General features: G+C 37.0%; 1 protein-coding gene across 6 annotated transcripts in view; it reads left to right on the plus strand.

Moving 5' to 3' along the window:
• Nucleotides 1-6: 6 nt before the first annotated feature.
• Nucleotides 7-21512, plus strand: part of ANAPC4 (anaphase promoting complex subunit 4) — a 53204-nt gene continuing 31698 nt past the window's right edge. For 3 of the 6 annotated variants that reach the window (XR_774946.1, XR_774945.1, XR_774947.1), the window contains exons 1-28: nucleotides 7-131; nucleotides 809-914; nucleotides 1970-2102; nucleotides 3383-3457; nucleotides 3598-3624; nucleotides 3727-3771; nucleotides 5434-5518; nucleotides 5924-6034; nucleotides 6609-6692; nucleotides 6951-7037; nucleotides 7757-7821; nucleotides 7915-7957; nucleotides 8068-8144; nucleotides 8587-8687; nucleotides 8769-8820; nucleotides 9127-9182; nucleotides 10435-10481; nucleotides 11415-11471; nucleotides 11632-11688; nucleotides 12239-12332; nucleotides 13985-14082; nucleotides 14623-14684; nucleotides 14768-14806; nucleotides 14894-14995; nucleotides 16147-16224; nucleotides 16998-17168; nucleotides 18377-18500; nucleotides 18899-19131. Coding sequence is in view for 1 of the 6 variants with exons in the window: in XM_010576868.1 (XP_010575170.1) it covers nucleotides 24-131; nucleotides 809-914; nucleotides 1970-2102; nucleotides 3383-3457; nucleotides 3598-3624; nucleotides 3727-3771; nucleotides 5434-5518; nucleotides 5924-6034; nucleotides 6609-6692; nucleotides 6951-7037; nucleotides 7757-7821; nucleotides 7915-7957; nucleotides 8068-8144; nucleotides 8587-8687; nucleotides 8769-8820; nucleotides 9127-9182; nucleotides 10435-10481; nucleotides 11415-11471; nucleotides 11632-11688; nucleotides 12239-12332; nucleotides 13985-14082; nucleotides 14623-14684; nucleotides 14768-14806; nucleotides 14894-14995; nucleotides 16147-16224; nucleotides 16998-17168; nucleotides 18377-18500; nucleotides 18899-19114 (2400 nt within the window). In the remaining 5 variants the exon portion in view is untranslated. Of the gene's footprint in view, nucleotides 132-488; nucleotides 571-808; nucleotides 915-1429; nucleotides 1438-1969; nucleotides 2103-3382; nucleotides 3458-3597; nucleotides 3625-3726; nucleotides 3772-5433; nucleotides 5519-5923; nucleotides 6035-6608; nucleotides 6693-6950; nucleotides 7038-7756; nucleotides 7822-7914; nucleotides 7958-8067; nucleotides 8145-8586; nucleotides 8688-8768; nucleotides 8821-9126; nucleotides 9183-10434; nucleotides 10482-11414; nucleotides 11472-11631; nucleotides 11689-12238; nucleotides 12333-13984; nucleotides 14083-14622; nucleotides 14685-14767; nucleotides 14807-14893; nucleotides 14996-16146; nucleotides 16225-16997; nucleotides 17169-18376; nucleotides 18501-18898; nucleotides 20602-21512 lie in introns of those variants that run through there. The other 3 variants (XR_774948.1, XM_010576868.1, XR_774949.1) reach the window with 3 other exon arrangements.

Here is a 21512-nt window from a genome sequence, read left to right on the forward strand (position 1 = left end):
CAGCCGCCCGGAGCGCCGCCGCCATGCCCGCCTTCCGGCAGGTGGGGGAGAAGCAGCTGCCCCAGGAGGTCGTCTTCATGGCCTGGTCCCCCAAAAGGGACCTCATCGCCCTGGCCAACAGAGCGGGGGAGGTGAGCGCGGGGGGCGGCCGAGCCGCCGGGCCCGGCAGCGGGAGCCCGCGGCCGCGCTGGAGGCCGCTGCTGTGGGCTGACGGGGGGGGCTCTGAGGAGGGAAGAGCGGCCGCTGCTCGCGGGAAAGCGCTGCCTCTTCTCTGCGGTCGCCGAGATGCCTGTGCCGCTGTCTGTGGCGAAATTCTTGTCAGCTTAGCCGTGCGTGTAGGAATAGCAAATTTTTTATCGAGCTTCTTATCGCCCTTCCTCTTTTACTTTCTAATTTCCAGACAAAGTCGCTGATGATGCTCTCATTGCCTGCGTCTGGGGCATTTTAAAGCGCATGGAATTTGCTGTGTAAATTAAATCTATTTTCAGATTTTTTTTTCCTGGAACTGCCGTACGTGATCACGCACGAAGGCAGACTGCGGTGCTTTCAGGCTGTCTCTGCTGGAGAGGCGTGGGTAACCCCTGTTGGTTAGAGGCTTCTGGGTTTATACAAGGCACAGCTTATTTCTCTGTATTGCTGTACAGTTGATAGTATACTGCCCTTTAAAATAAGTTGGGGCAGCAGGTGACATTTAAGACACAGGAGTTATTAAAAAACGGTAAAAAAAAGTGCATCATGAACGCATTTACAAACTGGTATTAGTGGGAGAATGTGGTTTGTTTTTGTCTTCAGTGTGTTTGCTTTGTAGGTTTTACTTCATCGGCTTGCAAACTTTCAACGAGTGTGGAGCTTACCTCCAAACGAAAATACAGGAAAAGAAGTGACGGCTCTTGCTTGGAGACCAGATGGCAAAAGTAATGTCAAGTATATGAGGTGTTAGGGTGCAATAAAAATCCCATTGGAAATCAGTGAAAGTTGTGGTGATGATACCTCTTATCTGTGAAGGAACTTTTCAAGTAAATTGTGTTTGGAGAGAAGGGTGGCTTAATTTTACGTAGGTTTATTCAAAGTAATAGAGAGATTTACACTGTTGAAAGCAATTGCAAGAAAGATTTGCAAGATGGATTCATGTCCAAAATACTGCTTTTCAAGGTATAGCAAAACTTCAAGCTCCTAAGTAGGCAGAATATTTTTGTATGAACTACAGAATTTATTGGGAGAGAAAGAGGCTCTCTGATCAGGGTTGACTGAAGAGCTTCGCCTATTTAGCAGAGGCTAAAATTGCTCTAATAATACACCGGAGAAGAAGAAAAAAGCCTTTTCCTTATGAACAGAAATGTCGTTGAAATTACTATCTTAATAAATCTAGGCTGGAAATCAGTTAATTTTTTGACTCATTAGAAGTGGGAGAATGGGAACAATCTTCTTCCGCGACATGTGGGTAAAAATACCTATATTGTTTTATGATGGAGTCTGAGGAGTTTAAGAAAATTCTTTTTAAGATTGGTTGCCTGTGATTACAAGGAAGTAAGCACAGAAACCTATGCCTAATATATGCTTTTATGGATGAATAAAGTTAAGGTGATGCAAAAGTTGCTCAGGAAGTCTTAAATTGTATTTTGTTGTAATAAACTCCAAACATTCCCGGTGGACAGTCTTATATATAATTCTGGCCTCACATTTGCAAAAAATGAAGCCTCTTGCTTTATTAGAAGCGTTAGAAGCATATTCACTTCAATATGTAGATAAATAATTGTGAAATCAGGCCTTTGACTTAAATCTATCACCGAAAATATGATAGGAGTTCAAACTTTCATTCTAATAAGTAGATTTCAAATGAGAATTTAGAAGGACTCTAAATAGAAAATTCTGTCCAGTAGTTGGCTTTGAAGACATTATTTTCTAGTTTAATATAAAGTACAAAGTTTTGCACATTGGTTATTTATACATTTTACTCATCTTTCTCTAGTTTTGGCTTTTGGCCTTACTGATACCAAGCGGATTATTCTGTGTGATGTAGAAAAACCTGAAAGCTTGCACTCCTTCTCTGTGGACTCGTCTATTACATACATGCATTGGATGGAAGTAACTGAGGAAAGCAGGTGAGTCCGAAAAACCCTAGAAGTAAATTACGGGCTATGTAGTGCCACCTTACTAATAATTTATACTTAGTATGTTACAAGCAGTCATATAAAATAATATAATATTCCGTAGCTGTGGCTTTTTTTTTTGCCACTTGGCTAAAATTTTCCTTTTTGTCAGAATAGATACTTTTCATACGCTTATTTTCAGTGCTGATATCTTAGTCTTGTGGTTCTTTAGACTATACACAAAAATTTCAGCATGATCTTGAGTGCTCACCTCTTAAAAGCTGCTGAATCTAGTGTTAGCTTGTACAGCCTGTCTTTGGATCCAGTTTACTTCAATACCAATTAATTTATTAAGCTAATTATGATAATGTTGTTAGGTTCATCTGTTTTGTTAGTCAGAATAAGTATTGTATTTAAATCTTTCTTCACGTGTGTTTTCAACATCTTTAGTTTGATGCTTACATCTTTCATGATGCGCCTTTGGTGTTACATCCAACCCTACTGGCAATTCTGTTGTGTGTGTACTTGCTTCAGGAAGTCAGATTGCTGCTAGTGACCATGAGCTCTGTGGCATTATACAATTCTCAGCAGCACTTGTGAGCTGGAGGATATCATCATGGTCCCTCTTTCTGTGGTCTTACAAAAACCTCTGATATGCACCTTATTGCAGTGCAAGACAATAATTAAATAAAACATTTATTTAAAAAAGGGAGGTGGTGTAAGCCTGACTTGGGATTCCCCCCCCACCTCCAGAAAAAAACAGTTTTAAAATAGCAAGAAAATAACTGCATCTTAAATGACTCTAGCATTCTTCTCCTGATGGGAATAGACTTATCTCCTTATGGGAAATCTCATCCTTCTGGCATCTTTAAGGTGTGGTATTAAGTATTGCACTTTAGTCTTCCTGTCAGTCTAACGTGTCTTTAAAGTGAAGCTTTTTGGGGTGTAGGTAGGTTGTACTGCAGGGTTGTACAGGGTTTAAACAGAAAGCCCCTGTTAGTAACTGCATTACAGATGATGAGGGATTTGGTGGCAAGCTACTGAGCCAGCAGATACAAACTTTATATTTTCCTTCAGTGGAAATAAAAAAAGATTTTCAGATTTCTTTTATTAATTTGATCATTTGATAAATTGTAAAAGGCCCTATAAAGGATTACCCTCTGATATTTGTAACTCTAGTATGTATTGACTATTGAGTATATGCTGTAACTTTGAAGTTAGAAAGAAATTCTCTTCCCCCCACCCACATTTTTACAGATTGGGTGTTAAAGACAGTCTTACTTCTTTTCCAGTGTTCTCACTTCCTTTTACAATGCTGAGGATGAATCAAATCTCCTTTTGCCTAAATTACCAGCACTACCAAAAAAGTAAGCATTATACTAGTAAGCTTGAGAAGCTACAATTTGTCATTTGTTGTCATTGTTTTGGTTATTTGTCTTTAATGCATTACAGATGGTTTGGATTAGATGTCTTCCATTGTTATTGAGAATAATTATTTTGTTTTTAGTTACAGTACCACTGCAAAAATTTTCAGGTAAGAAATTGTTGTCTTATATATCTCTATTTTTTGTCTTATTTTGTTTTCTGGTATTGAGACATGCTACATAAACCTCAATCATATGTTTTGTATTTTCAGTGAAGAAAAGTCAGATGAGATTATGAAGCTTCTGGGTGATGTGAGGTAAATTCTGTATGTGGGTTGTTGTGGGGCTTTTTTGTTGGTTGGTTGTTTTTTTAAAGCATAAAATAATGGCTAAGTGGGTTTACTTCTAAGTTATCCATAATCTGTTTTTAAGGATCCTGGAGAAAGGATATGGAATGTCTCTTTTTTCATGTACAAAGATAAAGTTCAAAGAATATATTAAAAAAAAAAAAAGTCTCCATCAGTTTATGCCTTTTCTCCTCAATTTAGAGGGATTATAAGGCACTTTATCAGCAACTGTTGTTGGTGCCATATCTTCTTTTCCTTAGAAGATTTCTTGGGGTGGAGGCATTTTTTAATGCTTGTTATAGACGGGGAATTCCTGTGGGTTTGCATGAGTGTGACAAAGCTAAACTTAAAATTATCTCTGAAATCAGCTGTATTAGGGTTACTTGAAAATAAACTTCTTTTACTAGGAAACACATGAGCAGCAGCTGGAGGACCTGTAGTTTGGCAGACTGAGACTGGCTTTGTGGAGTGCTTGTAGTGCATTTTTGAGGAGGGCGCTTAATGCCTGTGCCTTATTTTTCCATTTGCTTTCTTTCATTGTTCCTTACAGTCTCACCACTAAGAATCATCCTCCTTATTTCAAAATCTACATCCCTGTCTATCACCAATTACTGCTTTTTAAGACTTGATACCTCTTCTTACAGTAGGAGAGACTTGCTAGAAAGAGAGACATTGCAGCTGTCTGTGGTGTAGGAGCTTTCTGGATTCTGTGCTCTTTCATCTATTCAATTAATCAAACCAAAAGTTTTTCAGATAATGTTTTATTAAGTTCCATCTTGGCTTTAACAGAAACATTGTCCTTCAACATATATTTAGGAGTGTAACAGGCAGAAGTTGCAGTTAATTTTCTTCTATCAATAAGGGGATATGTAAAACATTCTCATTTTTTATGTTGGAGAGCAGTACTGCTCACTGTAATGTAAGCAAATATATGTAGTTGAAGATGTATGGGTGTATGACAGCAATAGACAACCTTCCTGTCCAAAGTTTAAAGTTTTAAACATAGACAGAAAGGGAGGGGTCACAGAGAAGTATTTTCCCAAGTCATTGTAGCAAGTTGGTTATAATAAGCGAGCAAAACACAGACCTGTCTGTCCCAGACCCTATTCTTTGCACTGGGTTTCTGTTTCTGATGCTGTTGTTGTTTGTGACTGTTCTTTGCTGCTGCATCCATTTCAAATGTTTATTGCCTTTGAGGTTTTGCTGAGGAGTGCCACTGAGTGACTACAACAAACTTACTCTGCATGTAGTTAGGATAAACTCCTGGGAATACAAAAGTAGCTTTGTAAGCTTTGCAGCCTGTATTGGTAGGTGGACTGTTGGTAGAAACTGTTACTTTTTTCTTCTGGAAGGTATAAAGTCAGTGAAGGAGGACTTCTGTGCCTAAATTGTGTTATTTATTCCCTATTCTCTAAGTTAATTTAGTAATTGATACTCCTCCTGTAAATGTTAGAGGCAGGTCTTATCAATGAAATCCAAGCTAATATTTTTTTTGTTTTTAAATTTCTTGGGTCATAGACAGTAGCACAGTGATTCTTTTTGTTCAGTGATTCTTTAGAGGATGTTTCATAAAGGGATGGTATTTAAGAATTACATTTGTATGCTCATCAACACATTCTTCTATTTTTATAGGCTTAATGCTCTTGTCCTTGGTGGAAGTTCAGGATTTATTGAGATTTATGCTTATGGAATGTTCAAGATTGCTACAGTAACTGGGGTATGTTACGTTCCTTTCCATATTTTTTTCTTCATAATATACCAAATTATAGTTGAATTGAATGAAAAAATACATATGTATGTTTACACATAAGTGAAACTGGGTTGCTGAATTTTAAAGAAAAGAATAGTTGTTTCTCTCTATTGGGTTGTGTGGTTATTGTTGGAAAGACATTCTAACTCTGGCAGTTTTAACATCTTGTTTCAAATAAAACAAATTTCAACATTAATCCACAGTAAAAAGAGTGGTTTTGTTCCTGAACAGTAGCTGAAAATTCTTTGGTTTTACACTTTGTTTTTACGTGTCACTGACCGCAGTCTTCTTTGTATATGAATATGTTAGAGCAGTAAATACATCTTAGAGGAAATGCAGTATTTCATTAATTTTTAAACTGGAATCCTTCAGGTGGCAGGTTCTTGTCGTGGACTATGTTTGTCTAGTGATTTGAAATCACTATCAGTTATTACAGAGATACAAGACTCTTCAGGCAGCGAAGCAGAGATAACATATTTTCAGGTAAGTAAAGTAATTTTAAAATGTTCTTAAAAAGTAAAACTGCTTTTTTAATTGCTTCCTGGTAGCTTTATTGCTTTCCCATTATTTGCAGAAAACCCACAAACTAATATTTCCAGCCTTTCTGAAAATGACCCTGATTTAGCTTTTGGATTTATCATGTTAACATGCAGTTTCACTGATGAGACTGATGATGACCTAAGCCATTCTTTTAAAATATTACTTTAAATATAACATTCATTTATACAGTTACAGTTATTCAGATTTTCTTCATTCTGCACACAAAGACATAGCAGCAATGCTGTTGATTATCCAGTCTATCCAGAACAGTCATCCGTGAAACTATTACTGTTAGAACTTCAAAGTGGGGAACCTTATCAGGAGTTTTTATAGATGTATTAAAAATATTTATTGCCCCTTTGAATTAAATGTATTTCCCTCTTAAAATCAACTTTAAGGAAATGAGAAATTACAGTTTTTCTATGGGTCCTACCAATCTGTCTTTTCAGTTCTGTAGTCTAAAGTTTCTTAAAAGACAAATCCTCTGTTTAACTGTTGCTTGTTTCATTTGTTATAGCTGGACACTAGTCTATTATCCAGTTACTTGCCTGAGGTAACTCGAATGGCCCGGAAGTTTACTCACATTTCAACTCTGTTACAGGTACAGTTGTGTTACAGCATCCTTTTAATATCACAGTTCTTAGAGGCTTTGATATTCTTAATGCAAGTAAAATAAATGTTTTCTGGTAGGAAGCCTAAGCTGGTTTTAAGTAAATGTAGAGCTCTAACTTGGAATTTGATGATAAATTTTATATAATATCTACAGTATATCTTCCCTTTGTATTGTAACATCCAGTTCTTGCACATGTTTTGAAGGGGGGAAAAGGGAATAACACTAATATCTGTATCTGTATTATAGTATATAAAGTTGTCATTGACATGCATGTGTGAAGCATGGGAAGAAATATTGATGCAGATGGACTCAAGACTAACAAAGTTTGTACAGGTACTGTAGTATTAACCATTCTTTCAGAAGAACGTTTTTTTGCAGTAGCTCTGTTCATGTTAACATGCTGCATATCTTAATGTTTAAGCATAATGCCCCCACATAAAAATCTCTAAGTTCAGAGGCAACCTGGAAGCCATTGTGTCTCAAGTGCTCTGATGCTGAAGATACCCGAGTACAATCAAGCAGGATTGTATTGTGATACTTCTTTATATTATTTATTCTAAGTTATTCAAAAGTGATAGTTTCCAGCTTGCACATCTATTGATAAGTTGCTTTCTATTTAAGGTTGTGCTCTTTGTACTTTAGTCAGTGATAAACTGAATACTGTAAATGTTGAGTAAGAGCCTACTAGCACTTACAGCCTAGTTCAACAGAACATGTATGATTAAGAACAGAACAGCCATGATTAAGATGCTCTTGGATTTGCTTAAATTTTGTGTTTGTTGACCATGGATAGAAGTTAATTGAATCAAATAATTTATTTATTTTTTTTAGATAGATTCTTGGTGATGGGAAACTGCTTAGAATTTTTACTGGGTAATACAATTGAAAATAACTTAAAATACTAGAAAATTTCCAGTGATCAGTAGTCTGATCTCATCATTCAAGGATATGGGTAGGTTTTTCGATATACTTTAATTGAAGTGTTTACAAGCTTATTTGGTAGCCTGGATTTAATCTCTTCACCAATCTGTTTCAATCATTTTGACTGACAGGAAAAGAATACAACCACTTCTGTTCAGGATGAGTTTATGCAGCTGTTGTTATGGGGCAAAGCAAGGTAGTTACTGTTGTTTTATCTGAGTATGCATTTGCAATTGATATTGAAATACAAAATGAATGCATATTTGGTTCTCTCCCCCACCCCATTCAGTCTGGAACTTCAGGCATTACTAATGAACCAATTGACAGTAAAGGTATGTTAATATTTTTTAACATATTAAAATAATCTATTTCAATATCTTTTAATCACTGTTCTGTTAAGTTAACAGAACATTATTACATGTTCATATTTCTTTTTTACCAGGGTTTAAAAAAACTTGGTCAATCCATAGAGTCTTCCTATTCCAGTATACAAAAGTTGGTCATAAGTCATTTGCAGAGGTAAGTCACAGAATGTCCAATGAATTATAGATAAAATGACATGTTATATGCTTTGCTAAAAGACAGTATGCTATATTGGTGGTTCTTTGTATGTAGGTATGCTGGTGTAGAGACCATGATCATGGCAAAATGTACTGTTTTGCTTTCGGGTAATGGAGAACTATTGAAGTATTTTGAACAGTCTCTATGACACATCACCTGTATATCACTGCCTGGTGTGTTTATGAGATATATGCAAAATACTTAAACCAACTTTGTGTGGTGGTTAAAATCATTAGGACAATATTTGGTTTTCTGTGAAGTGATACTTTAACTTTTATGTGCCAAACCACCTTATAAAGCTCTCTACTTTGCATATTAAATGAGAAAAATGTAGCATGCAGTGAAGCAGTGAATTTCCAAAGCGTGACTAAGATTATGCTTCTTTGCTCTGCTTTCCTAGTGGCTCTGAGGCACTGTTATACCACTTGAGTGAATTGAAAGGAATGGCTTTATGGAAACAAAAATATGAGTCTCTGGGATTAGATGCATCCGGAATTGAAGGTACAGTAGTGTGTGTGTGCAACTTACCCACTCTGACTTCACTTTTGAAATGTTGATAATAACAGTTAGCTCTTTTTGCAGAGGCTATTACTGCTGTTGGTTCTTTCATCCTGAAAGCAAATGAGCTGCTTCAGTAAGTATAAAATCTGGAGAGTTTAAAAAACATGCCTCTTGAGTTTTGTATCTGAGGGGAAGCATGTGGCTGGAAACAGAGAAGGTTGGGAGAGCAAGGCTTCTCTGTTGGTGGTGAGCTTTTATCTTGTCTCACTGCATCTCATAGACTTACAGCCCAAAAATAGTCTTACTTGGAAGTTTGCATTGGGCATTTTTAAAAAAATGCATAGTGCTTGCAGGCCTTTCTATTGTAAAGATGGGACTTAAGCCTGGAGCAACTTGTGACATTTAGATCTGGTAATTTTTTTTCTTGTTTCTTGCTCAGAGTTATCGACAGTAGTATGAAAAACTTCAAAGCATTTTTTCGATGGCTGTATGTTGGTAAGCTTGATGACATAATAAGCGTCCAGTATCTGTTTTGTATTGTAAGCATTGAAATGTCGGCAAGTAATTAAGCCAATCTTAGTTATAACCACCCATTTATTTCTATCATAGAAAATTTCTGGACATCTAAAAGGTTACAGTTGATGAGGCAAGAATAATTATAATATTAAACACATAAGTCATAAATTTTATAGTTCTTAATTAAACTTAGTGTATGTATAGCGAGTATTGCATATACCGCTGTAATGTTACTCCAAACTGTTGTCTGCTTTATGAGCAATTTGCTGGTCTTGACTTGGAGAAATTAAAGGACTTTTAGTTTACACCAAATTTGAAGTATAGTTTAGCTTTCCTTTACTCTGTCACTTGCTGCTTTCTCCTGTGCAGACCTAGTCAGCTGTAAAGTTATGCAGAGATGTAAACAGTCATTGAATGTCTGGATGCACTTAATAGTCACCTCCAATCGTAGCTCAGTAGTTGCAGGTAAAATGTTAGAAGGAAGTGCAGAATGCTCTATTTTAGCCTGCTTGTTTTTATAAAGTGGTTATGAATAGGTTTATAATTTTTAATTGATTTTTTTAGAACTACTTTACAAAAAACTAAGCAGTCTTACCAGGTACTGTAAAAGCACCAGAAATGCAGTGTTATCACTTACTAGCAGGAATATAATAATTTAAAAAATTACTAGCACTTACTAGCAGGAATATAATAATTTTAATTTTAAAAACTGCAGAAAGCAGAACTATCAGAGTTCTCTGTCATAGCTTTAGAACTTTCATTATTTTAAGTGTTCACTGTGTTTGCTTGTGTTGAAACTAAACAGAACTGTTTATCTAAGCCTCACTGATTTAAAATTACTTCTGTGCAATTCTCTTAAAACATTATTCTGGGCATGACAGTATTCATGTATTTTATATATATATATCTATTTTACTACTTTTAGTATGTACATGAATAAATTCTTATGAACGCTTTTTATAATAATCTTATCTCAGTCTTGTACAGGGTGCAATGCAGTTGGAAAAGATTAAAGATGAAAATTCTCCAAGATTTGTATTGTAAGCTTAGTGGGGCAAATGAGGCTTAATTTCAGTCTCAATTCATAATTCTTCATTCCAGACTTTCTTGCTTCTGACAAATTAATCTCTCCTATTTTATCAGCAGTGTCTTATTACATAGCTATGGAAAATTAAGAATATTAGGAAAGCCTATTAATATTAATGAAGTAAGAATATAATTTTTCTCTCAGCCATGTTGAGGATGTCAGAAGATCATGTGCTTCCAGAGCTGAACAAGGTAGTAGTAACATTTTCTGATAAATGGTGGTATACTCTGTTTTCTGCTTGACTTGAGCACAAGATTAAAGTTTATTTTTGTTCCAAAACTTGAAGGATAGTGTCTGTGTCATTTCTTTGAGAAAGTTGATGCCTGCAGATTCGCACTAATGTGCTGTCTCATGTGAATTACTTTTTCTGTTTTCTTTGTTAATGCTACTCTTTTTAGTCCACTGTATGTGAATGTGAGACCTCTGTGTATAGCAGCTCTTCATATGCCCTAAATGACTAAGTTAACCGGAGTGGGATTTTAACATCTGTACTAACACCTTGGTAGAGAAGATGAAGTACACCTGCATCAGATTAGCAGACACCATCACACTGGGTTAACCAGTTAATACGCTTGAGGGCAAAGGTGCCCTCCAGAGGGAAATAGATAGGCCGGAGGAGTGGACAGATAGGGGCCTCCTGAAGTTCGGTAAGGACAAATGCAAGGTTCTGTCCTGGGGCAGAGTAACTACCTGCAATTGCACAGCAGGGCCTCAGCTGGCTGGGGAAGCAGCTCTGCTGAGATGGGCTTGGGGATGTTGGTGGATGTAAGCTGGGCATGAGCCAGCAGTGTGCCCTGGCAGCAAAGGTGGCCAAGAGTAACCGGGGCTGTACTAACAGGAGCATGGCCAGGAGGTTAAGGGAAGTAGTTACCCTCCTTATTTAGCACTCACCAGATTGCATCTAGAATACTTGCTCCAGTTCGGGGCTCTCCTGTACAAAACAGACATGAATGAAATGGAGTTAGTTCATCAGAGGGCTCCCAAGCGGGTTGGAGACTGGAGCACTCGCCCTGTGAGGACGGGCTGAGGGAGCTGCACTTGTTCAGCCTACAGAACATGTGTTCTGTGCTCATTGAAATGTATTTCTTAGCCTTAGCTTTTCTCACCTTTTTTTTTCCTTTTAGATGACTCAGAAAGATATCACGTTTGTTGCTGATTTTCTTACTGAACACTTCAATGAGGTAAGTTATATTGGTTTGCCAAGTACAGCATCAGTGTATTTTTGCTGCCAAGAATTGAATCTGAAAAATCTTACAATAAAATAATTCAATCATCTTTTTGTACACTGCTTCTCATTAACTTTGAGTTTAAATAATGGTTTTGTTTGCATTATTTTTTCAGGCACCAGAACTTTACAATCGTAAAGGAAAATACTTCAATGTGGAGAGAGTTGGCCAGGTAAAGAACTAGGGAATAAATGGAAAAAGAATAAATGAGAAAATCCTTAATGGAGAAGGTTTTAAAGCTGTGCCCACTTTTCTTCTCTGTCCCTTTTGCTCTGTGTTGCACGCCCCAGTAATGGTAAAGGACAGTATTTTAATTACTTTTCCCTGTTATTAGGAAAAGGAGCATTTAAAAATATATCTTATGGTTTTACCTTGTACATGCTGTATTTCTAGGAAAAGCGTCAAACTTCTTTGCAGCCAGCAATAGTAATGTAAAACTGAAATGTGTTTGTTGTCTTTATGCCATTAATCACTGGATTTCAAAACATTTGTGCTCAAGCTTCATTTAAAAATTGGTTTCTTATGGAAATATCACTATGTGATCTTAGACAATAATTGATTTTTCTTATGTTTCTAGAAGGGGTGGAATATCTAGTTTTAAGACTAGGGCATGTTAAATTAAGGAGAAAGGTTTAACAGACTCATGAGGGGCAGTGTTGGAGGTGAATTCTAATGTCCCTTATTCTTAAAATTAAATCTACAAATGTCTGTTTCTTTTCTAGTACTTGAAAGATGAAGATGAAGACCTTGTATCACCACCTAATACAGAGGGAAACCAGTGGTTTAACTTTCTTAAAAATAGCACTCATCTTAAAGGTAATGTGTGCTTTAGTAAAAAGTGCAAGTGAATCAAAGTTATACTTAGAATGTAACAAATACAGAAGAGTAATCTGGTTTTTCACGCTTACGAGTTATTTCTATAGTGTTAGTCATCTGAGTAGAATAAAATAAATGGACCTTGTTATTTTACACAGTTTTTATGTAGCTGCTTACCCAGTCAATTACCATTTTCTGGGTACCAGGAGTTTCCTACCTTTTATGTACTAGTCTCGGAAATTGGGGGCTTGGAAGGAATCCCAGGAGATATCTGTTTTAGTAGATCTTAATTCCAGTTCAAGGAAGTAATAATTACGCTTAGGTCATACCTGGAGGAAGTGTCCCAACTTGTTCTCTTTCATTGGAGTCTGAGACTATTTTGTTCATTAGTGGTGAAAAAGAAGTAAGAGACTAGAACAAGCTGATGGTGAAAATGATTCTTGTTTAACTTTAGAAACATAGACTGTAAAACTTCTACAGCGCAAGCTATCTTGTAATAGAATTTGCTATAGCTGCCTTTTTCTGCCTATTTAATGCCATAAAAATGGGGGAAGTGGTAGCATTTTTATTTGGAAAAGTAGTATTTAGAAAATGTACTTTTAGACATACTTTTGAAAATATGTTTGGTACTTTAAATGTGTAGACTACTTGACTGGTCATTTCTGTTACTGCCTAAGATTTGTTTGTAGAGATGGTTTGTAGGTGGTTTTGTTGGTATTAATTTGGCAAGTATTGAGATGTTTATAGGATCATAGGACAAGTAAAGCTTCTGTCATTGACACTTTCTACCTTTCTTTGGTGTTTTATATTGCTTTGTTGGTTGATGTAATTTTTATCATTTTTACAGCTAAAGATTGGAAAAGAAACAGGTTATGTACTTTAAGTAATGAGATTTATCTCAAAAGCTATATGTTTTATTACAAAGTAGTTCACTTCATAAGAACAAATCAGTCCTACTGAAGCCAAATCATAGCTACTATAAAAAGTATGGAAATTGTTTCCTTAAACAAGATACTTTGACAACTGTGTTTCTAGCTCTTGGGTAAATGCAATTCTGTCTTTTTGCAATTTTGAATGGGCTGTAAAGAAAAGCTGGAGGGGCAGGCAGGCCTGCATTTCTCGTTCATTTATCTCGTTCCATATTGTAATCCAGTTAGTTCCTCGAGTTAGAATTTATAATCATGCAATAATCTAGGCAGTCACCTAATCCAACCAAAGCAGGGTTAATTTTGAAGCTAAGCTTGGTTGCTCAAGGCTTTGTGCAGTTGAGTCCTCTGTGTCTGCAAGCATAGAGATCCTGCAGCCTCTCTGGGCACCCTGCTCAAGTGACTAGCCAGTCCTTGTGAAAGCTTTTTTCCTTATATCTGATTAGGATTTCCCTTGCTCCTCTCCTTGTGTGCAGCTTTGAAAATGATGTGTTCTGTAACTCCTCCAGGCAGCTGAAGAGAGCAATGGGTTCCTCTTTGTTAGCCCTCGTTTCTCTAGTGTGAACGAACCCAGCCCCCTCAACTTCTTGTAGAGCATGTGCTCCAGCCCTGCAACCAACTTATTGACCACCCCCTGGGCTCATTCCAATTTGTCACTTTAATAACAGTGTAGTATGTTTTTACAGAGATACAAGCATTTTTTAAATTAACTTTATCTGTTTACAGAAAGTCCACTTCTGTTTCCCTACTATCCTGAGAAATCACTGCATTTTGTCAAAAGGCAAATGGAGAGGGTCATTGATCAGTGTTTACAAAAGCCAGCGGTAAGTTCAATTTATATAAATGATAAATTTATTTTAGGGGTAGCAGTCAACTGAACATAGTAGTCATGCTTAGTAAGGCCTGAAGTTTTAATCTTTGCCTTTGAGTGCCTACAGCTTAGGTGGTAGCATGTAGCCCAGCTTCACCACTGCCAGGATGTCTCAAGCCTTTGGCTAGGGAGAGCGTAATGGGGGATTTTTTGTTTCATGTCTTCTGTTCCCATGTTATTGGGTTCCATTTTTAATGCTAATTAACTTGGTGTATGCGCTGTGTACTAGATAACTGTGTGTTAGTTGGCTAACTGTGCCAAGTTAGTTGGCAATACGTTAGTCTATGTATTACGAAGAAACATGAAACAAGTGTATCAAGTGACAGTAGTGTTTGCATTAGGGATGTTTATTTCAGCATAAATATTGGTGGATTTTTCTTTCAGATGTGTGCCAGTGTTTTTGTTTTGTTGGTTGGGTTTTTTGTCTTAAAATCGTGTGTAATTATGAATAACTGCCTGCATTTTTTTGGCTTATTTTCATTATATTTGTTAGGATGTAATTGGGAAGTCAGTGCATCAAGCAGTCTCCATGTCTCTCTACAAAACTTCTCAAAGGTATTTCTTTACGTTATTTCTGAATCTCAGCTGCACAAAATTACAGTAGCGTTTTATAAACTGGTTTGGTTTTTCCTTTTCAGTGAAGATTCCACACCTCAATTATTTAAACTACCATTTCTGTAAGTATGCTGCTATCCCTTGTTTTATGTCATTTACCAATTAATAAAACTTAATCTAAATTTTCATTTCCTCCCCCCACATTACAGGTGGAATGACAAAACATCCAATATACATTACGTTCTCTTCACCATATTAGAAAATTCTATTTCTAAAATATACATTTTGAGGAGACATACTGATACTTCCAGGTAAGACAAAAAGAAAAAAAAAAAAAAGGAAAAAGTGGTTTGTGAGCATTGGCACATGTGTACAGAGACAATTACAAATTGAAGCTATTTGTAAAAAGAAGGATTGAGCAGCTCAAATACAATCTTTCTTGGATACTAGAGAAAATGAGAAGGACATTAGGAAGTGCAGTTGGAAACTGCAGCAGGAGTTTGTGTTTTATTAGACTCAGAAAATCTGATCACAAGATCCAAGATGGTTTTATACTTAGGAAAAAAAACAGGCTCCCTTAGTTTTGTTCCTCACAGAATTACTTGCTTGTGCAAACTTGTGAAAAATTGAAGGGAATCATGCTTTCAGGGTTGCTTTGTCTTACTGTAAATATTACTCTTGGATTAACCCCTTGCAGCCTGTAATTTAATACTCTAAGGAAAAATGGGAGGTAGACTCATAGGTGCAACAAATAGAGTACATCTCTTTGGGGTGTAGCTTTGAGTACCTGGAGGAGTTTCTGTTTCCAAGATGCAGTTTGTCACTGCCTAGTTGTGTTGATACAACTGTTTAAGATGTATTCTGTCAGTGGGATCACTGAAATGACCTGGGTTTAGAAAACAACAAAAACTCCTCCTCTCTGTAAATTACTGATTTTTATATTTAAATATATTTTATTTATATTTTTCATTTAACTTGAGGAGATGATGAACTGTGATAGGTATGGGAATTCTTAAAGCAGTTTTACTGCTGAAGAAAGCACATGGTGAAACTATGGTTTGTGTTTCCATTTGAGAGCTGCTGATGACAAAATTACAGACTTGTGGTGTAGTTTCTATCCTATTTCCTCCCTTAATGAAGTCTAAATCTGTTTCCTGTAGATTTGAGTAACAAGTAACTTAATGGACGTGAGACTAGGACAATTAAGCCTAGTTCAGCAAAGAACTGTATCCCACAAGCCAGACACAGTTTCCCATAACTGCATTAGTCACATTTTGCTGAGGGGCAAAAGAAATCAAAAGGTTCCCATCCACCAGTTACATCATTTTGGGATGTAGCCTTGTATTGTGCTAAGCTTAGACAGGCTTTCACCATCTCTAACAGCAACTGTGGTAAAAGATTTTGGATTTTCTATGAAAGGAAAAGAAATTGGTCACTGAGATAATGAACACTGTTCTTCTAGGTCTGTCAGTAATGGAATTCTTGCAGTAGAGTTTGGAAACTTCTTGAACAACAGTATAAATGAGAGCTCAGACTCCAGGTCAGTATATTTGATTTTTCTTCCAGAATTGCAGGTTGCTAAATTTAAGACTATGTTCTCTAGTGTTTATTTTACATGAACTTCTCAGGCACTGTAGTTTGGCTTTTATCCTGAAAGTTACTACTTCAGATGCTGGACCAGCTTGTAGTCCCTGGGTGAGTCAGGCTGTAAGAAATGGCACAGGTGCGTGAAGCTGCAGGATTGTGGGAGTCTTATTTTCTACTTCATTCCAAGGTCAAGTAAATTTTAGTTTTCTAGTTGGAAACTAGAGCTTTAGCACATGTGCAAGAAACAAAGCTAGCTGGAAACAGCTCTTGATTATATCTGTGACGTTCTTTAAGTAAGATGGAGTGACACTTGATATGCCTGAATGAAGGCATCTTAGAAGGCATGGTAGACTAAGCTCATCCTTTTCATGTAGAAAGGCCAGATGTGATTGCCCTCAGTATCTTCAGTTGTGTTTCTAAATTTTCTTTGGTGTTTGTGTTTACTGTTTCTTATATTTCACCTGAAATGGGAAAAAATAAGATTGCTAGTAAGTTCTTCTGTTTTTTTTTCCTTCAGAAGCATTTTTCCTGCACAATACAGGAGTCTGCCATGGTTATGGCTGTCTTTCAGTGTCTTAGCTGCATAACTGACCTTTTCTATCATTTATAGTAAAGCTCACTGTTAACTACTGAATACTTTCTAACATGAATGCTGTGCAACTTAAAAATATTTTAGTTCTGTATTCACTTTTATTCCTTGATGCTTTCTAAACTATTTTCCTATAGATGCTACAGTTGTTTAGATGCACACTTCTATGATGATGAAACTGTAACTGTAGTTCTGAAGGAGAGTGTGGAACAAGAGGGGAAGGAGAGAGTCTTGGCTCAGCTACCTTTATCTTCGGTATACACAGATGAGGACCAAGATAAGGAATTAATCTGGGATTCTACTAAAAGGTACTGAAAGACTTCAAGCAAGTCTGAAAAGCAGATTAAGCAAATATTCTAACTGTATACAGTTACACATGTGTTGTGTGTGTGTAAATGTTTTAAAGACAAGAACTCTTTTTGTGCCAGGGAGAGTGGGGTGGGGAGATGGAAGCTTCCTGAACAGTTTTTGTGGGTTGTTGGGGGTTGGGTTGGGGTTGGGTTTGCTTTTTTGAGACTCAATACTGCCCGTGCACATGGCTCTCATGAAATGGGAGGACCAATTGAAGACATCCTGTAGAATCAGAAATCTTCTTTTCTTTAGAGGATGCTAACTTTGCTGGTCAGAATACTTGAATTTAGGATGTTTTCAGCATATTTGCTCATATACCTCTGGCTTGTAATAAGGATACACAGATATTTCTTCATCTTTCCCCTGGTAGTCACACTTACAGCTATTGTCAGCTTACCCTTGAAACATCAGAACTGGTGCCTCTGTCTGTGTTGGCATAGGGAGAGGAGAGCATCTGGGGGAAGCGAACACACACACACACAAAAAAGGCCAGTGTAGTTCAAGTGGTGAGTCCATACTTAGTTGTTGTGCCTCACTTGCATTTTCTTTTTTCTCCCTATGCCTCTCTGGTGGATTGCTTAAGATAAATTTTTACCTCAAAATAAAGAGCCATACTGAACTGTAAATATTTTTTTTTTTTAATGCCACAAAGAAATTGTGTATTGCAGAATGAACAGAAAACTTTAAAAGCAAGTGAAAACTAATCCTGGCCACTGTAATAGGCAGGGATTTCCTTCATACAGTCCCTATGAGTGGGGTGAACTGGAGTGATACATCTTTGCAAGGTCGTGGAGGCCAAACTTCTGTGTAAGTGGAGGCATTGCCTACAGGACTTTGTTCAGAAACTCCTCTTCTTGCAGAGGAGAGGTTTGAAGGAAGGCCATCCTCCTGCTGTAACTGTTACTTGTGGGAAGATGAGGCTTTACAATTCCCTTCTCTCCTGCTGTAATCTTCTACCTCAGTTGAAACATGGTGTGTCTCCAAAGTTGGATCCCCCGCTCTAGAATATCTGTAGCAGTGTTATGATGGTTTCAAATGCTTATCTGCTTGTTGCATATGATACGGTAAAACTTAGACATAAAAAAATGGACTGACTGAGGTTTTTCTTAGTACTGAAATTGTCTCTGATGTACTAGCTTTGTGCTTTTCTTCTTGCTACGTGCAGACTGGATGAGCAAAGTGGTGAGATATCCACACGTACTGTTTTCTTGGAGAATCAGTGGAGAGTGCTGGAGAATATGAAAGCTCAGTATGTTTCCGTAAATGGCATTAGAAAAGTTTCCTGTGTGGTAAGTACAGTAACTGTGAACAAGCCTGTAAATTATTAAAGAAAACATGCTATGACTGGAAAGAGTGATAACCTGTTTCTGCTAATTTAGTGAGATTTATCAAAACAACTTTTTTTTTTTTTTTTTTAACAAATAGATTATTTTCTCATAATCTGTTATAAGTGTTTCAGGATACAGTCATACCTCTCTCATAACACAACATGGAAAAATTTTAACAGAAGTTAATAGATCTACTTGCTTTACTTTTCAGCCTGCAGAGCAGTAAAAAAGTTGCTAATTTCCTTGATACCTCCATTTCAAAGATAAGGCTATTTTCAAAGCTATTGGCTGACATTTAAAATGGTATTGGTGCTTTTATTTATTTATTCATTAACAGAAACTTCTTAATGTCTCCATAGCTGAGTTCAAATCTCCGTCATGTGAGGGTGTTTGAGATGGATGTAGAGGATGATGGGGAAGTTGAGGAAGAAGAGGAAGAAGAAACAACTCAGATTGCAGCTGGGGAACCTGATGAGCTAAATCAGTCTGCAGATAACCAGGACAATGTGTGTGGTGCATCTGCTGAAGAACTACCTGATGAAACTGAAGAACACGAGTCAAGTCTGGATCCTTGACATAAGCTTTTATACTGGTAAAGGGACAAGACTGTAATCTAACTTCAGGCTGCTGAGATGGTGTATCCTGTACCTACTCAAGCAGCTCTAATAGGATGTTGTGTGTCAGAATTCTGTATTGCTTCTCAGCTAAGACTGTGTTCTAGAGTGTGTTTATTTGACCCTTTTTTTGTCTGGCACATGGTTTGGTATGAACTAAATTTCCTTGAGAGCTTTTCCATTTGCAGTTTTTTTATAGGTGAGGAGAAAAAGAAATACCAACTGATGTTTTTGTAGTTAATCTGTTCAGCCCTGAATACTGTTATTAAGATAAAATGAACTTGTATGTGAAAACAACAAAACTCAGGACTGAATTCTTTTTTTTCCTCAGACTTCGTGTTCTAGTAATGGGTACAGAAGCTTCCTGCAGAGCGAAAATCTAAGAGTGTATGGCCGACAGCAAGCTTCCAGATCAGCATAAGACTAGTTAGACAACAAAATTTAGCAACTGTTACTTAAATACATACTTTTAAAAACTTTTGATAACATCTGTCCTCAGTAACACAGTATTTCAACCTGTGCAGTTCTTTAGTCCTCGGTGCAACATTTGTGTGTATGTGTGTATGTTTTGTCAGATGTTTGCGTGTCTCAGCCTGCCTGGTTTCTGTGAGATTGTTCCTGAAAGTCTGTCTTTTCCATCTGGTATTTTTGTAATGAAAAGTTATAACAGAGAGTATTTTTTTTTATTCTGATGTGGCATTGTATGTCGTGCATAGGCTTCAGCTATTTATATATTGCTGTAGGAATGATGTAATGCTAAGCAGTAGAAGCTAGAAACAGTGTTTAGGAATCTAAAATATTTTCTTCTTCCTTACTAGCTGTCAGAGTCTTAACTGACTTAAAACTCAGCTCTTTGAATGAGCAATGCTGCTAAACGCATATCTTTCTTCAGAACAGTGAGTGTACCTTGTATTTGTGAAGAGGACCAGGTCTCATGCATGTGGTCCATTCTGTACTTCAAAAATAAATAAATCTTCTGAAATTGCTATTTGGCATTGCAAAAATCAAATAGTAGACTTACCCTCTTTTTCTTGTTTTGAAATACTCCATTTTTAAGTAACTTTTTTAAAGTGGACTTTTGAAGTGTTTGGACTGTTTGGGGGAGACACTTGTAAACAAAGCTGTTCAGTTTTAAGAGAGACTTCTTATTTTTTCCCTTCCTTGCCAACCTCCTTGAAAGCTGCTTGCTGTTCAGCATTCTCATCTAACAGATGCTAATGGTTGAAGGCACAATGGAGCTGTAGGACAGGAGGGGCAGAAAGGCCCATTCAAAAATGCTGTGGATTTTCTGTGTAGAGCAGTTACTCTTGATGAGAAATTGCTGCTACAACAGAACCTACTCAGCTTAAGCCTGGCCTACTGTTCTTCCGGGAAACTTTTGCTTCTGATCTAACTTTAAGAATTGTCACACTAGAGTGCTTGGAAACAATTGTTTTGCTCTGCTTTCTGCTAAGTAGTTTTAGTCCATGAGCATATGGAAATATGATCTGTCCTGCCCATAATTGTTACTAAATTTGTGTTAATAGCAGGTGTGTCCTGTGCCACAGGGGCATGCCCTTCAGAAATCTCCCTGATGTTATTCTGTGCATCATTCTAGTCCAGTCTTGGATATACTTGAGTCAATGGGAGCTTTGTTTCTGGCTTGGATAAGTACATGTGCACTTTCTACAGTTCACAGTGACACGATATGAATACGCCAGTTTAGGTCAGTGCTACTGAATGCATTGCTGATTCCTTCTGTGAAACTTATTTTTATTTTGTTACCAGATTTCTGTAATAATAAATGTGTCAGGAATGGGTTTACACATCTGTTTTCAAAAGAGTGATAGGAAATACACTATCTAGAAGTTTTTCAGGATTTTGGTGGTGTCGACACAGTGATCTCACTTGACACTTTGATCTCTTCTTCATCATCCTTTTTTTATGCTAACTGAAAGCTCATTCAATCTTTTTCTGCAGGGAGTTCTCATTCTTGATAGTTTCGTAGTCAGAAGAACTTGTATATTCTTAGGGTGCACACAATCCACTCTTTGTAATGCTAATCTTTAGGTCTCTTAAGAGTCATCTATTGCTGCCTCTTTTTTAACATCTACCTGTTTTGTATGTGGCATTTCTGTTTTTTTAAAGATATTGGGCAACTTTTATTTTCTGCTCTTCACCTTGTGTAGTCCCTTTTCCAGACCTTTTGTCCATGTATTTTCTGCCTGATCTGAGTGACTTCAAAACTTGCCACATTGCCAAGTTTCTGTTTCAATCTCTCACCAGTTGGTGCTGTTTTGCTTCACAGCCTGGGCATGCCGTGGTACCATTGCCTCCCACTTACATGGATTTCATTGTACACTCGCACCTGCCTTCATAA

The sequence above is a fragment of the Haliaeetus leucocephalus genome, unplaced genomic scaffold, assembly GCF_000737465.1.
Source record: "Haliaeetus leucocephalus isolate CR32 unplaced genomic scaffold, Haliaeetus_leucocephalus-4.0 Scaffold545, whole genome shotgun sequence".
NCBI lineage: Eukaryota > Metazoa > Chordata > Aves > Accipitriformes > Accipitridae > Haliaeetus > Haliaeetus leucocephalus.